Source organism: Urocitellus parryii, chromosome 2 (genome assembly GCF_045843805.1).
Source record: "Urocitellus parryii isolate mUroPar1 chromosome 2, mUroPar1.hap1, whole genome shotgun sequence".
Classification (NCBI taxonomy): domain Eukaryota; kingdom Metazoa; phylum Chordata; class Mammalia; order Rodentia; family Sciuridae; genus Urocitellus; species Urocitellus parryii.
In genome coordinates, this window is record NC_135532.1 from 217,082,035 (window position 1) to 217,102,921 (window position 20,887).

At 47.9% G+C, this 20,887-nt stretch overlaps 1 protein-coding gene across 2 annotated transcripts in view; it reads right to left on the reverse strand.

The window, feature by feature from the left end:
- Nucleotides 1-10,908: 10,908 nt before the first annotated feature.
- Rcan1 (regulator of calcineurin 1) overlaps nt 10,909-20,887 on the reverse strand; it is an 83,598-nt gene continuing 73,619 nt past the window's right edge. The window contains exons 1-4 of one of the 2 annotated variants that reach the window (XM_026393556.2): nt 18,268-18,491; nt 15,653-15,826; nt 14,854-15,013; nt 10,909-12,136 (exon numbers count right to left, since the gene is read on the reverse strand). In XM_026393556.2, coding sequence (XP_026249341.1) covers nt 11,964-12,136; nt 14,854-15,013; nt 15,653-15,826; nt 18,268-18,354 — 594 coding nt within the window. In that variant the 5' untranslated portion in view covers nt 18,355-18,491 and the 3' untranslated portion in view covers nt 10,909-11,963. Of the gene's footprint in view, nt 12,137-14,853; nt 15,014-15,652; nt 15,827-18,267; nt 18,492-20,887 lie in introns of those variants that run through there. The other variant, XM_026393555.2, reaches the window with a different exon arrangement.

A 20,887-nucleotide genomic window follows, 5' to 3' on the forward strand; every position in this document is an offset into this window, starting at 1 on the left:
AGGCTTGGGTTTCCATGTTTGGACTCGTCGCCACCACGGAGAAAACAACCCCTATAAAATATTTATGTGTCTCACCTGCTCCGCCTTGGGTCCCACCTCCCACACAGACCTAGTGCCACCCAGTGGTGTTTGGGGAGATCTGTGTTTATAAAGAGTTAAAGAAAAGGAATGAGCTGAGTGGAAGGATTCGACCCACAGTGATTCATGGAGCTGCTCTTCCATTCCCAGCATTCTTCTAGGGCATGAGCAATCGGAGATAATCAGAGACCAGTAAGGTGGACACCTCGGCCAAGGGTGGAGAGCCGTGCCGGGGAGCTGTTGTCGTGAAGTTCAGGTGAGAGGGTGAGGGGGCAATGGCTTCACTGGAGCCCAGAGAGGGACGTGGAGAAGGGACTGGCAGGGGTCCAACAAAGGTCCCCAAAGGACAAGAAGGACCTCAGAGTGGCAGGAGAAGACATGAGCCAGGGAAGCAGGGCGTCCCCAGAGAAGTGCAGGTGGCCCCTTGTGCCTGCCGTCTCCCTGGGAGGCAAGAAGCGGCTCCCCTGGGTCATGGGTGCACGTTAGGAGACCAACCTTGGCCATTGAGTATGATCAGACATACATACACTCGACACTTCAGAGGGCCCACTGGAGGACGATGGAGAGGTTTCGCTTCTAAGAAGGTGGAAAATGATGAGGGGCTGAATTCATGAAGTAGCTCTGGGGGTGGAGCATAGCGGGCGCGTCCTAAAGACAGAAGAGAGAATGATCAGTGCCGCCACCTGCACGGCCTTTAATTCAGAAACCATCCAGAGGTGATGGGGGATTAGAAAAGACAAACAAACAAACATAGACAAAGCTGGGACCAGTGGGACACGGTCCTCTGGTGGAGGAACAATGACCCAGAGCTAGCTTGCCACATTTATTATATAGGTTTTTATCATCAAAAAGGTTTTCTGTGAGAAAGTTTCTGCAAAGCAGGCAGGCTGAAGGGTGGAGTACTGGCAGCCAATTATGATTATCTTTTTGAGCTCATATTCTCTACCCCTGGCAGCTGGTGTCTGACCTCAGGGTCAAGACTGATCGTCTCCTGTGCCTTGCACAGAACTTCTTTAAGAAAGGTGTCACCATAGCAACTGGGCAATCTTGAGCTTCACCTTTCCACAGGAAGTTCCCAGTGCAGGCTCCTGGGAAGTCAGAGGTGCTGAGCCAAGTTCCCCACAGACCAGTATGGGTAAGTAACTGAGTGGGGGACAAGATACCTTCATGACTGTAGCTGGAGTCACTGAATGGATGGGGTGCTTATCACTGAGACCAGGAAATATGGATGATATCAAGGTTCAAATGAGTCCCCTCAAATTCATGTGTGGAAAACGTTAACACCCAAGGCAACATGGTTGGACTTCTTGTGGCTGGATGCAGAACTACAGAAACAGAGCCCACCAGGCCTTCTCAGGCCCAGAATGGGACTGTCACTTCTACAACCATCTGCTGGGTAAGTGGAGGCTCAGAGCCAACCCAGACTCACCGTGACAGTAGGCTCACTAGAGCATGAATGCTGGCAGGTATGGCTCTTTGAGCACCATCTTTGCACAGTGACAGCCACAACCATCAGTGCTAGAGAGGCTGCAGGGTGTGATGGGAGTAAGAGCCCTGGAGTCAGATTAATGAGGTCTGAAATTTTATCTCTGTCACTTCCTGGCTCTGCAAACTGCAGCAAGTTACTTTAATCCCATGCCTCATTTTTTCCCAAAGGTAAAATTGTGGGGGAGAACACTATCTGATGGAGTTGGTCTGCAGATTAAATGGGACATGAAGCTACAGGACAGTTTTAGCCAAGTGCCTGGCATCGTAAAGGCAAGCTGTACCTTTGTGCTACAGTGCTCTTGCAGCCACCCGCTCACCAGGCACCAGCTCCTGTGTGAGAAAACGTAGAAAGAAGCCTCAAGGAAGAATGAAGTCTTTTATCTGTTTCAAAGACACTTTATGCAACTCATACAGCGTTTTTCCAAAATGCAGTTGCTGGTGACATTTTCCACAAGTTATTGGCTCTCCAGGCTGTGAAAGAAATTAATGAAATCAATAAAAGTCCCTCAGTTCTCACTGAGAGGTGAGGACATCCTTGTCATTGTAAGTGGAGGGAAACCCTCTCCAGCCTGGAGCAGAGGAATTGGCTCAGTGTAGCTTTCCCTCCTGGAGCTCCTCTTCTTCCCAGCTCTGTGGCAGAGACCAAGCAAGTGGGTCCTGGGAGGGTTAGGGCTTGGCCCAGAGTTCAGCTTTGCTGAGAGCCATTACCAAGTAGGAATGACGCATCGTATCCTTGCCAGTGTACCCCATGTTAAATGGACTTGCCTTGGAAATTTGCTGCGACCTTGCTTGTGTGTTTGAGAAAGGTGACCCTGCTCAATGACCAGGGTGGATCCAGGATTAGGGTGTATCCTGCAGGAAGTATCCCCGTCCTTGGGTTTAGGGCGTGACAATAGGAGTTTTAGGGAAGTTGGAGGTTGAAGATTATTCCTGCTGGGAGTAGGGCGTGCCTGCTGCCTGAGTTCCCGCTGAGTCCTCGTGGAGAAAAAGTATTTAGGACGTGAATTGTGCGGGGGGGGGGGGGGGGGGGGGGGGGGGGATTGGGATTGCCCCTGAACCTGCGTGGAGGTGGTGTGAGATCGGGAATAAAGAATTGCTGTTTGAACCTACAAAGCTGTGTGGTGGCTTGTGATTCTGTGCCAAGCCGAGACTTTGGCATTTGGCACAGCTTGGCCCCTGGGAGCCCTTGCTTGGAGTGTGGAACATTCCAGTCATGTAGTGTTGACTCCACCTGCATGTTGGTGACCCCTAGATTTATTTCTCCAGCTCAGATCTCTTTGGAACTTAATACAAATAGGTCCTTCTGTCCTCTATGTCAAGAGGCATCTCCAACTCTGCATGGTCCAAGTCAGGCCCCTCTATGATCAGCAGCTCCTGCCATGGGTCCAGTGACCCTGGACTTCTGATATCCATGCCTTTGTGTATATCAGGCACATACACACAACTCCCTCCCCTGGAGTGTGCACTTGTGAGTTGCTGTGAATGAAGAGACGGTGTTGGCAGAACATGTGATAGAGTTGCTTCTATAATTTGGTTACCATAAATTGTGACTTACACCTTGCTAGTATTCTCTGGTCCTTCTGAAGACGGCCATCTGACAAGGAACAGAGGGTGCCCTCCACCTACCAGAGGGCTCCTGCCTCACTTGGACCCTTGTATTAGTCAGGGTTCTCTAGAGGAACAGAATTCACAGGAAGCAGAATTATAAAAAGGGGACTTATTAAGTTGGTTTACCCAGCTGGAAGTTGGATAGTCCACAGTGGCCATCTGCTGGCTGGAGAGCTGGAAGAACCAGTAGCTGCACAGTTCAAGAGGCTAAAGCTCCAGAATAAAAGGGATCAATGTTGCTACCCTAGTGTGAGACCCAAGGCCTCTGGAAAATCACTGTCAAGTCTGATATCCTCAGATGATTGTAGCAGCAAACAAGAACACGTTCAAGATGAATCGAGTTTGCATCTGCTGCTGCTTCCTTGTTCTTCCAACTTTTATTCCATCCAAGCCATAATCCTATTGGACGGTGCTGCCCATGCTTAGGGAGGATCTCCATTTCAGTTGGCTATCCCACATGCCAATCATTCCTAGACACACCCTCATGACATCCCCATAAGCCCCTTAATCCTTGGCATCTCTTAATCCAATCAAGTTGACAATTCAAATTAACCATCACAACCCTGCAATGACCATCGTCCTGGTCACTACTATCAGTCCAGCCTGTGAGAGACCCAAGGCCTGCACCTTGATTGCAGTCACATAAGAGATTTTCAAGGAAACTGTGCCAAATTCTTGACTCACAGACACCACGAGATAAGAAATGTAGATTGTTTTAAGTCGCTGATTTCTGGGATAATTTGTTAGTCTTCTGCATTTGGGTTAATGATGTTATCATTCATCCTGTGTTTAAGTCAAATACTAAGTAGTCATTTTTGATGCCCAGCCTTTTTTTTTTTTTAACTGTGACAACCTTCCCCCAACTCCAATATATACACAACCAGCCCAACATATAAGGACCCTTGGGATCACATTGAGCCCACCCAGATGATCTGTGATAATTAATCATCCTCTCAGACCTGTCCCGACTCAGACTTTTCACCGTCTCCATCTCTCTTAGCCTATTCCCATCACCCCTCCCCGGGCTTCAGCAAGGTTCTCCAAACTGTCTTCCTGGGCTCCAGCCTTGTCCTCCTGTGCCCAGGGCCCATATGGCAGTGAGAATGGTCATCAAAATGGCCACATTCTGCCCAAGCTTAAGACCCTCCCCTACCTTCCCATGCAGGGGGGGTAACACCCCGCCTCCCCCTGGCCTGGGCACCTGTGTCGGCCTTGCCTGCTTCTCTCATGGTGAGCTCGGCTGGTACCACTTCCTTCCTGTTCTGCAAGCACGCCAAGCTTTCTTCCCTCCCCAGGAGTACGCATGGCCGTTTCTTCTAGGAGGCTTGTTGGTGTTTTCAAATAGCTGAACTCTACAGTCACTCAGAGTTCTTCCCTGAGTGCCATCTAAAGTCACGCACTGTCCCAGCAACCTGTGTGGTGGGCTGAATAAGGTCCCTTCAAAGATCATCATGTCCTAATCCTAGGAACCTGTGAATGTGTGACTTTACATAGTGAAAGGGGCTTTACGATAAGGATCGGGGGATGAGGAGATTATCTTGGGTTATCTGGGTGGGCTCATTTGTTCATTAAGTGTCCTTATGAGAGACAAGTGGGAGGATTAACACCGGTAGGAGATGTGAGAGTGGTTTAAGACATAAGACTCAGCATCATGTGCTGCCTGCACATGGGGTAAAATTGTAAGAGCCTCTGATGGCCTGACTGCAAGTCCCCCTCACCGCTGGCTCCTGTGAATAAGGTCCTTCAGCTGAACCACACCCCTCAACCCACAGACAGGATCCCTTCCTGCTCATTCCTGAGCAGTGTGTTTCAGTTCCCTCCCAGAGCATGGGATTTTGAACTTGTTAGTCACATTCTCTCCAGAGCCAAAGGTCATCCCCCTCCTCAAAACTATGAAGACTGTGCTGTGATTTGAACCTCTGCCCATGTCAGAACCTGGGGCCCAGTGGGCTAGCTGGAGGAGGAGGAGCTGGTATGGTTTGCATGTATCCAAAATTCAGATGTTGGAACTAATGGGATGGCATGAAGAGGGGGTGCCTTTAAGAGGCGGTCCCTGCCTGGATGGGGTTAAGGTCCTGACAACAGGCCTCAGCCAGTGTTCAGCACTCCTGGCCATCTGCCACGTGAAGACGTGGTGCTCCTCCCCTATGAAAGACAAGCAAGAGGTGCCATGGTGGAAGCAGAAGGCAGCCCTCACCAGACACCACGCCTGCTGGTGCTTTGTCCTTCCACTTCCTGGTTCTCTGAGAAAATAAATTTCACTTCTTAATCAACTACTCAGTCTCGGCTCTTTTGTTATAGCAGCGGGAATGGACTAGGATAGCCTGATTCTCAAAGTCCCTGCTGGGCCAGTCTGTCTGGGGGACCATACCCATGTGGCCCTATGTGGTGTGTGGTGTTCTTCCTCCCCTTCCTCCCCCAGGCCGGGAGTCTATGTGGCTGATAAACTGCTGCTGATCTCACCAGAGTTGCTTGTTATCTGTTCAGCTTCCCAGAATCACAGGGCAGGGGTTCCTCCATTCCCAACAGGGTGACTAGAGGGTGATTAAAATAGACACCTGAAGTGAGGGTTGGGGTAATGCAAGGCCAGAGCCCAGGATGGCGGTGTCTTCTAGATGCTGAAAAGGGCAGGGAAGCCGATTCTGCCCTTGAGCTTACAGAAGGAACGCAGCCCTGCCGGCCCCTTGGTTTTAGACTTGGGACCTCCTGAGTCGACTCTCTAGAGAGCCCTATTTCCAACTCTGGGATTGGTGCCTGGCACATCTGGGTGCTCAAGGGATACTTGCTGAATGAGTATTGAGTGAAACACTGAAATATGGCCATAGTCCTCCCCCTTTTCTAGGTCAAGTAACTATGGGAAGCTTGATGTTTAAAATCATGACGACTCCTGTTTGCACGCTTACGACAATGCTTTACCAGGCGTGTCCTGCCATTTTCAAAAAATAAATTCACAGCTGTGTCTTTTTGCAAAGTTGCTTAGGAAAGAAACTGCTATAAATTCTAAAATATATTCATAAGTCATCCATTAAAAAGGAGACAAGAAATCAGTGTCTGATCAACATGACCTGGAGCAGAACGCACGGGAATCACTGGAGAGCTCAGGTCCGTTAGAGCTGAGGGCTCAGGGCTCACCAGGACACACACTCTGCTCCAGGGGTGTAGGTCTTGGGCTGGCCTTGTGTCCCTGTGAGCCTGGCCTGGATGAGAGGCCACTGCCCTTTTGAAATGATGATTCTATATTAGTTTTCTATTGCTACAGCAGACTTTCTATTAGTTTTCAGATTTACCATTTCAGTTCCTGTGGGTTGGAAGTCCAGGTGTGGGTTGGATGGTTCCTCTGTTCAGGGTCTCATCAGACTGAAATCAAGGGAGCAGCCAGACCTGCAGTCTAGACTGAGGTTCAGGTTCCTTTTTCAAACTCACATAGTTGTTGGAATTCATTTCTTGTGGTTGTAGGACTGAGGTGCTCTGTTCCTGCTGGCTGGACTGTTCTTAGTTCCTAGAGGTCACCCCCAGGCCCTTTCTTGCTTGCCACAGGGCCCCTCCATTATCCCTGTGACTGCTTCCTTTCAGTGAGCAGAGGACACCTGCTGCTGCTCTGGTCCTCTTTCACAGCCTGCCTGATGAGGCCAGGCCCACCTGATGCGATGCAATCTTCCTTCTAATGAACTCAAAGTCTCTACTGGTTCCAGATCTTAATCACCTCTGCAAAGTCCCTTTTGCCACAGAAAGGACACAATGCCGAGTGCTGTCACCTTCACTGCCGTCAGAGGTCCTGCACACACTCAGAGGCAGAGGGTTACACAGGGGCTGTCCACCCCAGGCATGGAGGGTGGGAACCTTAGGGGCCACTTAGCATTGTGTCCATCACAACCCCAGAACCTAAACTCACATCTTTCCCACCAACCTTGTCCCCTCCAACTCAGGGGATCCTGCAGCAGTCCTGCAGAGCCCGGGAAGGCCTGAAAGCTCTTCAGGTCACCGGTGGGCCCCTTGCCTTCTCCCATACACCCCGCATGCCTGGATGTCACCTCCAGGCTTCACTTCCCAGCCCTCCTGCATCTGCCAGCCTGGCCTCCTAGTGGGACCGTGCCAGGCACCGCCCTCCAGGCCTGATGGCTTCCTGGTTCCCCTCTGCCTGGGATGCCCTCTTCCTAGATGCCTACAACCCTCCAGGGTTTCTCCCTCCTCTCTTTCAGGCCTTTACTCAAAAATCTCCTTCTCTGGCGCAGTGTCCTCTGCCGCTCTCCACAGAACCGCAAACTTCTGCAGCACCCACTCCCCCTCTCCTTCCCTCACTGCGTTTCCCTCCTCAGGTCCAGTAGATGGCCTTAACACAGGCAGGAGGGGGCGCTGCTGCCCTGGGCTGGGGGCAGCCAGGGAGTGGACACTCGTTCTCAGGCTGCAGCACCTTCCTTGATGACCAGTTCTGTCCAGACTGGAGGACCCTGGCACTGGGCGAGCGGCCCTGCTCTCCCTAAGTCTCCCCTCTCTCTCCCCCAGCCCTGCTTGTCTGCAGGGCGTTGGGATCTGCTCCAGTGGGTGGCAGAGGGTGGAAGAGGTCTTACCTGGCCAGTGTGGGAGCAAGGCCAGCCTGGCACCTGCCCGTGGGGCTGGCTGAGGATGGAGGGTGCCCCTTGGAGAAGGGCCTGTGCTGCCCCTTCTCTTGTCCCTTTCTTGTTTCAGAAGCCCCCCGCCACCCCAAGCGTACCGTGGTGTTCACAGCGTGGTGGGCACGTTCTTCTTCACAGGTGGTCCTGAGAAGGATGGGCACATCACGGTAGAGAAGGATGGGCATGAGGGGACACCCTGCAGGAGTGGCTGGCAGTGAGTCTCAGGGAAAGAGATACTCACGTAGAGATTTGCAGGACAAATATGGGGTCGGTTCATTATTTTGGTCATAGTCACTGAGGGCCATGCACCAGGCACAGGGAAGAACTGCTCCTGATTCCGGCAGAGGTGGGCAGGACACACGGAGCCTGCACTCAGGGCAGAGGCAGTGGGGAGGCTGGGCAGTGGGGTCATTTCTAGGCACAGGGAAGAGAAAGTCTGCTGAGTCAGAGACACTGAGATTTTGGGGTGTCTGGAGCGTGAATGTTGGCAGGTCCTGGTGGCCAGGGAAGGGGGACCCCTGAGCCGCGGCTCCATCCCCTGCTAGGCACTTACGCTCTGTGTAGAACAGTCGTCAAAGTCCTCGTCAGAATCTTGAAAGGAAAAGAAACGCTGGCTGTAGGCCTCATATCTCAATCACCTGCAAATAATGCCCCTGTCTTTCCTACTCATGGCCAGGATTAAAATGACCTTTCACGAGCAGCAGGGAGGGCGAAGGACAGACTGCCTACAGGTGCAGCAATGTACTTGGGGAAAAAAAATCCCTCCATGTCCTACTGCAGAGGCACAAGTCCAGGGAACCGCAACGAATGTCACCCATGGCCAGCCTTTGTCCTGAGTAATGTTAATGTCAATTTCCGATGGGCTTCCTTCTGAATTGCTGACCTTTAGGTGAATGTTCCTGGGATGCGCTTATTTCACCGAGGCAAACATTCCGCGGAGTTCTGTAGACGCTGGGAAGCAGGACAAACTCCAGCTGTGCCTTCAGTGTTCCCGTGACGTGCCCACGTGGTGTGTTTAATCCTCTGCAACTTAATATGCTATAAAATCGATTTACTTCTTGGTGAGTTCTGCACATTTTACCTAAAATTAAAGCTCTCTGGTGGCCCAAATCTCCTGTGGGCATGAGCTCACATGACATTCTGGCAACGTAAGATACTAAATGCTTGCTGACTGAAAATCAATGTTTAGGCCCCAGTATTAATAACTACATGAATGGCCATGATCCACTCTCGCATACATTTTCAGGGGCTTTCTTCATATGGCCCTAAGTTACTTCCCACCAGCTCCGTAGTATGATCTATCAAAACCTCTTTAAGAAATGTGTTCAATCAATGGCAGAGTATGTTGTGCATGATTCTGCCTGTTTTATGTCCGTCATTCCGCATTTTACGAAGCCCCTCTCAGAAAAGGAAATTGGTGGGCCTTGGGTGTGCTCTAACGTGGGGGCCTTTCAGATCCAGCAGCCTGAGAGCCCATAACCTAATGTCCTCTTGAGTACAAAACCCCAGCTGGGGTTGCCACACTCACATGCCCGATCCTCTAAGGAGACTGTGTCCACGCCAAGGATGTTCACAGGGTCTGTCAGTTTCACCAGCAGTGGGGTCACCAGTGTTTGCCCCAGTTACGTAAGGGGACCCACTGGGAATCCAAGGGAACTAATGACACCTTCCAACTTCCTTCCAGGGCCGTTCAAGAACTCAGGTCCTGGGCCAGCAAACAGCTCACCTTTCGCTGCTTGTAACAGGCTCCTAGTTGTTCAAAATGATGATAAATAATAGCCTCACCCCATATTTCTAGTATTTCTATTTGGAAATACTCCCCTCCTGTCCCTAAGTGATCAGTAAGTGAATCTGTCCAATAATCAGATCAGACTGACTGAATTGATACGTGGGTTTCTGAGCACATGGAAAGCAGCTTTGAACATAATGGCTTTCAAATATGCAAATGCTCTTGGAAAAGGACAGGATGGTGTATTTTATAAAAGAAAACCAAAGTGGATGTGAATTTTCATAGTGAAATTACCCAATGTTAATCTGGATCAAGATCAGTGTCATTTTTAAAGATTCCATCTCACACGGGGTTATTGAGGGCTCTGAGGACTGGCCAGGAAGCTCGCCACCCTCTGGAAAGAGCTCTGGGAAGAGGTGGCCACAACTCTTTCAGACAGAGACTTGCAGACGAATCTTCTGGACATAACTGGCCTTTATAAGTTAGCATCTTCTGTGGACATTCTTCTAAACAGAAAACTCATCAAACTAATGCTTAAAAACATTACTGGTGGCTGGAACATAACTCAGGAGGAGTGCATGCCTGAGGCCCTAGGGTTCCATCCCCAACATCGCAAAAGAAAAAAAAAGTTACTGCTTGAAGCAGGGGCTAATAAACAGTATTTTCTATATCAAGAAAATGCTCAGAATTTTGCTTTTTATTTAATCCAATTTGCCCTTTTCTAAGTGATGGACTGCAATACAGTGGACACTCTGAACCACAGCACAGAATTAGAAGCTTTTCAGTTCAAAGTGACAAAGGAATGTGTCCTCTGAGGCTGCAGAACTGAACGGGTTCACAGATTAATCCTAGAAATCAAACGACAAACAAGTAACTTTCCGGAAAGAGCATATTGTGCCGATTTATTATAGAATGCAGTTAAAAAAAATATTTTGAGGTTAGCCTCTCCAGTTTAAAAGCACTTAACTAGAAACACTTGAACAGCTATGCAATGGTCTCTCCCTAACCGGTGCCCTCCTACCAAGCACTGTAAACAGGGTTTTGAGAACATTCAATCGATTTCTTGTTATGAACAATCCAAGAAGTTAATGCAAACGTATTTGCTTCCCAAAGAAAACCATCTTCCAAATTTCCAAAGCATGCACTGTTACTTGGCATTAGGTATTTCAGAATGACAGACTGTTATGGTATTGTAAGGCCAAAATATAATACCTATTTACCAGACATACACATTACAACTAGAAAAAAATTATAAATGTTCACCTAGTGTAACAATTCCATCAGGAATTATGGGGAAAGGCACTGCATCCTTCTCATATCAACACACATCTACTACTCACTTTACATGCTTTGAGTTCATCCCATTAAACACGTGGACGGCTTTTCTACAACATACGATTCACAGGTAGGTTAATACAGCTTACACTATCCTTCCACGGCCACGTTTCTTCACCCAAGAGTACAACAGGTATGGATATATGCTATCAGCTCTATTTACAAGTTTATCTGGATGTTTCAGTGGGGTGAAAAACCAACTATCTCAACCAATAGTTCCCAAAGCGACCTTTGGTTATGATTCTTGTCTAGAAACTACTACATAAAGAAACAATGGAGACTGATATCCAACCCAAACACCTAAACTAAAATTTCTCACCTGCTAAAAATTGGCAGTGAAACTGCTATTCTCTGAATTGTATAAGCTATTCTAAGTAGGAATTCAGATCAGCGTCTTTTGCAGGAGCACAAGTCACGTGCTACACTGGACAGGATGCCGAGAGACGGTCTTCCAGGTACACTTCCACATGTGGATGCAAAGAGCTGAAGATCTGGAAGGTGACAGATTCCCAATACTTTCCTACTTCCCAAAGGATGTGAAACAACAATGCGTAACTTCATACACAAACAAAGGTTAGTCTTGAAAATCAGTAATAAACATGCACAGACATTCGAACATGAGGGAAGAAATGAGACGCTACAATTCCACATGGCGTTGCGGTTGTTTTCACAACCTTTCTGCACTAGACACTTGGTGGCTTTGCATGATGCTTCTTCCTACCAGTTGGGATTGAACCCTGTACACTGGCTAGAAGCGGAAAGCACTCCCTGGACCCACTGATCAACCTGCCCTAGGCGAAAACAGAACCTACCAGAAAAGAACAAGTACAAGACACTATCATTATTGGTTTTCTCAAGATGTCCCCAAATGTCCTTGTGCGATCACAACAAACTCAGTGATTGGCCCAAGACATTCCTGGGTGCCATGGACGTGGACTGAGGTGCAGCATCAGAATAAGGAGACGAAGCCTTGATTCTCTTCTGAGCAACATGAACTGGATTTCTGCCATAGCGGTCACGGCTGCCACCTCCCAAGTTGTGACCGGCCACTTCCACAGTAAAAGATTCCTCCTGTGAGTATGACTGAGAATGCTTCTTCGCCCGGTGCCAGTTCAGCTCAGGTGGATAGGTGTGTACTCTGGCCTTCTTGTCTGGATGATTTTTGGTTTGGGTCTCTTCATCCTCTCCATCTCCTCCTCTTCCTCGTTCTCTTGATCGCTCTCACAGACGTGGACCACCACACTGGGGGTGGTGTCGGTGGCTGCGTGAAGCTCGTACTTCTCTCCTGGGGAAGAAATAACGGCAGGGTAACTCAGACGAGACCTGGAGGGTGCCATGACAGGAACAAACGGAGTAGCACTGAGGTCTGCCCAGCCGCCTCCTGCCTACGCTCAACGGGCTGAGACAGACAGACACATTTTGCATTTACGTTTCTTTGGTGCTACGTTAAAAAAAAGACTCATTTCCAGTGTGTCTGACTCTGAGTTCGGCATGGGACAGGAATAAATGGAATGTGTATTTTTAGTTGACGCTTCTCATGTCACCAGGCACCCTACACTAACTACCCAGAGGCTCCCTGTCTGCCAGCGAGGCCCCAAGTGTGGTGTGAGGAACATCAGTTCAGGAACAAGATGCTGAAGGATAAACATATGTGGGAACTGACATCTTGAGCCTCCACCAGGGCAGCGTATACCCAGGACGGGGACACCTGCGGAGGCCGAGTGTGCAGACGCAGGTAGCTGCACCGGGTCAGCTGCTCCTTTCGCCTTCTTGACCCTTGGTCCCTTTCTTACAAAACTGCTGGCCTCCTGGAGCCAAGCATGCTCTGCTGTTCTGTGCCAGCCTGACTTTGACCAGGCTCAAGGTCAGACCACTCTGGTCCAGCACGGATGGGAAGAGCCTTCTGTAACTGAGGAACCTGGCCACGAATGGAGGAGCTGGGCATCCCTTCAGGGCTCCAGCTTGGCTGTGGGGAGTCTGACCACTGGGTGCTGATGGGAGGCAGTGTGACTGTGTGGCCGCCACGTGGGCTGCGAGCCTGTAGTACCAGGGCTCCAGGCATGTTGTCTCACTCTGCTGTGTACCTCTCTCTTCCTCTATAAAATGGTACAACGAAGGCATCAACCTCACAGAGCTAATGGCATGAGTGAATGTCCACAAAGCCCGTGGTACCTGGTTCATGATATGCATGCCTGATGAATTTTACCTAGAATTATGTTTAAAAATGGAGGTGGCTGGGGATGTAGCTCTGTGGTAAAGCTTCTGCCAGCACACACAGACCCTGTGGTCAATCCCTAGCACTGCAAAAAAAAAAAGAAGAAGAAGGCTGATCCCTAGTGGTGCAATGCTAGAAGGTGTGGAAATGCTAAGGATTCAGCTCGCCCACCTTGCGGTGGCTCGGGTAAGTTTTCTTCTAAGGCTTCGTGCAGACTTTCTCTGAAGCTCCATGCAAGTGAGGAGGCTCCTCACCCACCACTGTGAGCTCCTCAGAGGCTCATTTCCAGCTGAAGGAGCAGCAGCAGGCTCCCAGCCTTCTGCCTCCCTGCATGCTCCTCTCCTCAAGGAAGGCACTGTCCCTCACACAGGAGGGCTGCCTTGTCTCTTGGAGACTGGGTGCTAGTGTCATTACATCTGAAGAAGCCTCAGCTCCCTCAGAGCATTCAGGTCTGGGACGTCAGACGGGTCACTGGAGGTGCTGGCCTCTTTACAAATCCTTACTGCAAAATCCAGAATGCTTGGGACTTAGGGCTATCACTGCAAAATCTGCAATCCTGAAAAGTACAGCCAACATATGAAATACTATTCAGCCCATCACTAAGTAAACCAAGGGCAAATTATGTCTGTTTTCAAAAGCCTTCTCCATGGTCTTCTGTAAAGACATGGTAGATTCTGGAGGCTGAGGAATTTTCCTTCATGGCACTTCTGTCCTCCAGAGCAGGAGGGCACCTCTCCCCAGGGGGAGATCCCATTTGCTCCCGTCTCTAGGACACCAATAGATGCAGCTCTCAGCTTTGTTAATGCCTCTCACCAAGAGCTGCTGTGGAGGGACACACACTTCCTCCAACTGACCATTTTTGACCTTGACCTTCAAGCCACGATTAGCAGTGGGTAATGTGATTCTTGCTTTATACCACAGGGGAAATTTCCATTTGGGCAATGTTTTCAGAAATGTAATCTTTTCAATATGAAATTACTGATGGTCCATGAAAATAAAACCCTTGACCCAAAGGAACATCAGACTGCTGGTCAAGGAGAAATGAGGAGCTGACAGTCTCAGCATGTATCCAGTTTGCTCCAAGGGCGGGACAGAAGGGGAGCTCACACTTCTTCCCTCCAAGACCCCCTCTCCTCTCTGCATACTCAGCCAAATCCTAGCACACAGGACAGGAACCCACCACACTTGACTGTTTTCAAAGACCACGGATTGAGTACCAACTTGAGGTCAGGCACTGTGAAGTGTCTTTTGTTGGATGATGACCTCAACTCCACTGGGTAAGACCCATTTTATGGACAAGGGCCTGAGGTTCTTTCTTCACTATGATCCCTGGTTCTCTTTTTCCTACCCATTAAAAAGGTCAAGTGAGAATCAGATCAACGAAATCAAGGGAGTAATTACCTTGACTAAAACTGAAATTTCTATAAGGATAATTGGTTTTCCCTTTTCGAGACTCCACTGCGCACTGGCACCTAGAGAGACCTGGTCATGAGCCATGCAGGCTGTGCCCCTGGGCGAGGGGATGGATTCATGGGTGAGGGTGCCCATCGAGGGCCTGGTGCGCAGGACTAATGAGCAGTTATGGTGGCTCTTGCACACCTTCCCAAGGAATGCACACTCATAGCACAAGTGGCATTGATGTGGAAGAACACAAAGGGAGGGCACACTTGCACTGGCTCAGGAGGGAGCTAAACGGGCCAATGGGGATCCTCCCTGACCTGTGAGCAGCAGGTCTTTAGCCAACTCTCCCTGTGCACCCCCGCTCCTGCCTGCAGGGCACTGCTTACCTGGCCCAAGCTTGGAGATAGCATATAAAAGATCATAATTTATGACTGGAGTAGCATCTTCCACTTGTTTCCAACCAACTGGCGGAGAGGCGGGAGGCGAGATCAGGAACTGCTTATCTGGATTGGGCGGAGCCAGGTGTGAGCTTCCTATGTGTAAAGTCTGAGGAGAGAAGTCAACACTGGTCATTGCCCTGCAGTGAAGATCTGCAGTGTCAATAGCACCTGCCACAGCTTCTGGAAGGCAGATGTGAAAGGACAGGCCAAGTGCCAGGTGAAACAGGTGTGATTCCAGGAAGAGCTGGGAAATGGCCCTGGTCCCGAGCACACCTGCAAGCTCGCTAGAAGAACGGGGGAGGGTGTGTGTGTGTGTGCGTGCTTTCTCTCTTGCTACTCAACTCCAGAAGGCCAAGTGTCATTTCTGAGGTTGTTCTCAAATTCACTGCCTTCTTAAAATAAGTACAAGACTGAGAATTCAGAGCATTAATTTTGCCTTCTTGAGATGAATTCTTGGGTTTTCCATATATAACATCATCAATGTATAGATGGTCTTAAAAAAGGATGGGAGGAGCAGGGCACAGTGGCACACACCTGTAGTATCAATGTTTCAGGAGGCTGAGGCAGGAGGATAGCATGTTTGAGGCCAGTCTCAACAACTCAGCAAGACCCTGTCTCCAAATATCTCCAAATTAAAAAAGGGGTGTGGGTTCAATTCATAGTACCATCAAAAAAAAAAAAAAAAACAGCTGGGAAGAGAGAAGAGAGATGCATTCATAGCCAATGCACCTGACTCCTGACTCACCTGAGCAAAATATAACTTCATTTCCTTCCCAAGAAACTCAGTCTTATGCAGCTGCAGTCTGGCATCAGCTGCAGACAAGGGGTTGCTGAAGTTTATTCGGACACGTTTGAAGCTCTTAAAATACTGAAAGGTGATGTCCTTGTCATATGTCCTAAAGAGGGATTCAAATTTGGCCTGAAAAATAACAATAAAAATAAAAGGAGTTGAAATTTATCTGCATGTGACCTTTGACTAAAGGACATCATTACATTGCTTAGTAAAGAAATGAGTTACCAACCACTTCAAGAATTCCTAACTTCCTTCTTAAGGAGATGCTGCCATTTCTTTATGTATTTTTGGTGCATATTCTAGGCACACACTCTACTTCTGAGCAACATCCTTAGCCGACAGAGCCCCTTTTAGGCCAATTACAATTACAGGTGATTTTTATAAGAAGGTAAGAAGATGACTTACTAAGCTCACTTAATCAGCAGAACAATACCAATAATTAAATACTTCTTATGATAAGAGAAAAAAAATTATTTTTAAAGCAGAATGAGCATTTTCCTAGGAGGTTCAGTTTGGCAATTCCTTATTCCTAGGCCTGATATTCCTATGAACTTCCTTATCCTGGCCCACTCCAATCCTGCCATTTAGCTAAGGGCGATTTTATGTATGTCAAATATTTCTTTAGGGCTTAAAGTGCTAAGTGAAGCTAATTTAGGAAACTTTTTTTTTAAATTGCACAATGAACTTAAGTCTTGCATTTCTTAAAGGAAGTAGTTTAAAAATTCCCACTATTTTAAAAAAATCTTAGTCTTTTACTTTTTCTTTTAACTCTCTAAAATGATGCTGGTTTAAAATTGATGTACTGCAAATGGACCCATTTCTGCACTGGCTTGAACACAGACAGGCACATGTCATGAGAGAGAGTGAAAAGTCGGAAACATCCCGAGCTCCTAGAACGAAACGCCCAGCGGTGGGATTACCAGCTCTGATTCAGTAACCGGCCCACCAGCCTCGGGGAGAAGCTCTGGGGACAGACCTGCCAGGGGTGGAGTGGGGCAGCGGGTGGTGGGCAATGGGGACTTCAAGGAAGATCGCACGGGCTTTTAGACGCTGTTGGAGTCTTTTTCCAAACTAAACACTTGGGACAGGTTGTAGGAACCCGTGTGAACGGCGGCAGAGCGCCGGGATCCCAGCACCGTGCCCTCTTACGCGCAGGCGAGCAGGAAATAGCTCACGCACCGCGCGGACCCTCTGCAGGAATATTCGCGGCTGGTAAGGGAGGGTCTGGTCCCCGGAGCGCTCCCCCGCGGCTGCGGCAGGAAAGCGGCGCTGTGGCCGGGGCAGGTGGTCGCGGGAGGGGCAGCAGCTCCCAGCCTCGTTTTCGCACAAGCCTGAGCTGCTCCTGAGCCCCAGCGTTTCTGTGACTTTCCCACCAGGGGTTCTGCAGAGGCACGTGTGAAAGGACGCGCCTGACAGCGATTTCTGCTGGCCGCAGGCTACTATTCCCCACCTCTCTCCGGTGGCCCAGCTGCCAGGGTGTCTCGCTAGATGGGGCATTTCGCATGACCTCATCAGTAGCTCTGTGACCAACTGTGTAGTTCTGAAGTTATGATTCAGAATTTGGGAGAGATGACTTTGATGAATAATTTTAGAATATAACTCAGGGCTCAGGATCAGAACAGAGAAATCCACATTCTCTGCTAAATCCCCATTCCTACCACATCATTCTCTTATTTGTTCGAATCTAGTTATTATAGTGGTTCAATAGCATTAGAATATGCTGTACGATCTAGTTAAAAAAAAAAAAAAGCAAACTATGGTCCCAGATCACAATCCTAGTACACAATTATGAAGTTAAATTTGATTTTAAAAAGAAGAAGAAAAAAACCTTTGCGTGTTCCCATATGGTTTTGGGTATAAAGCATATAACACAAACACCATCCCTCAAACAGAACATACACAATATTCATTTATGTATATTATTAAAAACTCAGATAGCTGGGTAGCTATCAACAAAATATCTGACAGTTTAACGAAAGGAAGAAGAAAAGTATAGCGATTAAAATTACTAATTATATTAATTAGTAATTACCTCAATGAGATCTGCTGCCCAGGAGGCACATTAATCCCACATTTAAATTATTTATCCCAGTGTGATGATTTGCTAAGGCGCTTTTTCTCTAGCTAGTCTAATCTGGAAGCTAGAAGCAGACCCTTATAATTACTATAAACACGCAATAAGTTGAGGATATTTATTCCCTAAGAAGAAATCAAATTCTTCTGAACTCCAGCTGTAAAGAGGTGTTTCTATTCAGGTGAGAAGAGGCCTCCTGGAAATGTCCACCCACACCTTCGGAATGAAAACCATGCCATTTCCAAACTCTGCCTTGCTAGGAAGCTGGTCCAGTAACCTAGATGCTTTCAAATTCTGAGATCTCTAAAAATTCCCTCATCTTAATTCCTAAAGCAACAGCTTTTGATTTTCAAGACTCAAAATACTATGGACTTATTTCAAAACCCCCAAACCCACAAGAGAGCCACACACCCACACGTATTTCAGTTAATAGTCCTAATTAGCATAATGCTTTGAAAACTCTTGAAAAATCACATTACATGAGAAGCCTTACCCTGGTTTCACTTTCGCTGAAGATCTCACTGTTTGCCACACAGGCAATCAGGGAGCTAAAACTGTAGTTAAAGTTTCTAAAATGCATCCTGCTTTCTTACAGGGAGAGCACTAGAGGCCCGCGCAGCCAGCTTCTTTTCCAAGAGACTGTAGGTCCCTTCTGGAGCCGGCGCTTATAAAGCACGGAGGGGGAGGGCCAGGCCCCTGGGAAAGAAAAAAAAAAAGCCCAGCGTCCAGAGCATCCTGTTTGGACAGCAAATTCCTGAGTCAAGTCCTGCATGCTCGCAGGCAGACAGGGACAAAGTGTAAGTTTCTACTGGAAAGAGGTGACGTCAACACCTTAGTCATTTTCCCTATGCTAATTAACTCTGCTCTGGAGGATGGAAAACCAGCTGAGGTTGCTTCCCAGCTGCCCTGTCCACCCTCTCGCAGCATAGTTTCCACTGGTAGTAATTCCATTCAGCCACTCAGACGGCATGCTCCGAGGCTGAATGGGACCGCCCTTCTTAAGATGGAAAATGTTACAGAAGAACAAGGACGAAGGTCCACTGCAGTAAACAGCAATTAGCCTCCAGGGCCACTTCGAGGCTCCGGGAGACCTCGAACCCCAAGTCTTGATGAGTTGCTTGATCCCTGTAATTTCCTGACAGCCTCAATCAGTGTTTCAGCTAGGGCCTTAGAGAAAACATTTTGAAATCTGTCGTGGTCAATGAACTCTGCTTTTAAAGAAAAAAGTGGGATTTATTTTGAAATGTAGTGTTTCCCTTTGGTTTTTGTTTTTTCCAATTGAACTTTATTGGATGAATGTCCCAATTCCCACTTGTGTTCTACAGGAATATGGTGGGAAGAGATACTAAAGCAATCTTAAGAGTTTTCATTTGAAAACTTTATTATTGTAGTCTTGAGAAATAGGGGGTACAACACTTGGCTCATTTTCTAATGGCTACTGAATTCAGGCAAAGATACAAAACCATTTCAGAGGGCTGAGGGTGGGGCTCAGTAGTAGAGAGCCTGCCTCAGGTCCCGGGTTCCATTCCCAGGGCCATGAAAAACCAAACCCAAAATATTTTAGAGAATCTAGCTTCTGAAACTGAGAAAAAAATAAATAAAATAAGGAGGTCTGTTTAGAGACTCAGACTATTTTTTTATTTAGGAAAGAAAGAAAAAATGGAAAGAATATACACTATAATTGAAAAGCTAGTATAGGGGACCTCTTGTTCATGAGATGCCCAGGCTGGAGCACCTTGGGATGGAAGGCTGATTCCAGTTTTTTCAAAAGGTCGCAACTCTAACTTCTAAGCACTTTACCAGTTTGGATTCCTATGCTGTCTGGTCCTGGGTCCCTCCTCCTCTCCCCAGTTTCATTATCACCTGAAAGCATTCAAGTTATTTAAGTGTTCTCTAGGTTAGGGACACACAGGACCAGTGCTTCAACTTCCAAAAGTTAAATAGACCTTCCCATTCATATTTAAAAATTAACTTCAAAGCAAGTATCATTAAAGTCAGCCAATAATTAAAAACAATGTATGCAACAGGAAAAAACAAAGCAGCACATTTATCTCTCCTAAAAAAGGAAAAGTCATCTTTGGATGAGTGAGTGAGCGTTGCTTCATTTCAATGCACTGAACCTCGCTGCCAACCGCAGGGTTACATAAGAAGCCAGTTACAGTGTTTGCGTTGCCAAATTACCCATAGCTCCCAACCTGAAAATACCCAAATACATTTATTCTAAAAAGCCTGGAACACTGAAGAGTAGTGTGCGTCAACACCAAGGAGGAAGTGCTCAGTCAGGACGGCGCTGTGTGACGGCGGGGACCTGCCTGGGGGACCTGGAGGCATATGCCTGGAGTCAGGGTTGTGGTGTGCGTGGTGGTGTATGTGGGGGGACTGAGGGAAAGGGATGTGGAGACAGAGGACACAGCACTGCTGCAGAGCTCAGAGAAGTGCCCTCCCTGTGGTCCCACTCTGCCTTCTTTTCTCTCTCCTGGAGTCCACTTTGGTAAAGAGCATTAAAAGGCGAACAGAGGAGCAGGAGAACACTCATTCCATTGTCCTCCTCTTTTCTTTAAAAAACCATGACACAAATTTGGTTTTGTGGGCAAAACTGGAACCCTTCTGTCCATTTGAGACAACAGTACTGGCGCACTGGAATTCACTGTTTTAATTTCATATGAACGAGGAACAAAAAGAAGTGAGGTATGTAAAGATCGTTCAACTGTTTTTGCTCATAGAAATGATAGGTCTTCCACAAGGCTGCCCCCAAAGCCTAGCAAAACATAATTCTGTACCTGCCTTTGAACTGACCAGTTCCATGAAATCAAACCTGAGCACTTCCATTTTTAGATCGGAATAGGAGCAGGTCAAGATAATACCTACCATTTTGTAAGGAGGCTGGAATGGAAGTTTCTGGCAAAAATAAAATAACTGGAATCACAAAACATGTCAGGGCCCTAGACTAGAAGAGAGACCCCTAGGATCTGCCACCTGAGGTCTCCTTGGCTGCAAGGAGAGAAGCATAGGCAGATTTAATAAGAGTGATACAGGTAGTATCTCAATACCTGACCTCAAACTACACTACAGAGTTACAGTAACAAAAACAGCAAGGTACTGCCACTTAAGCA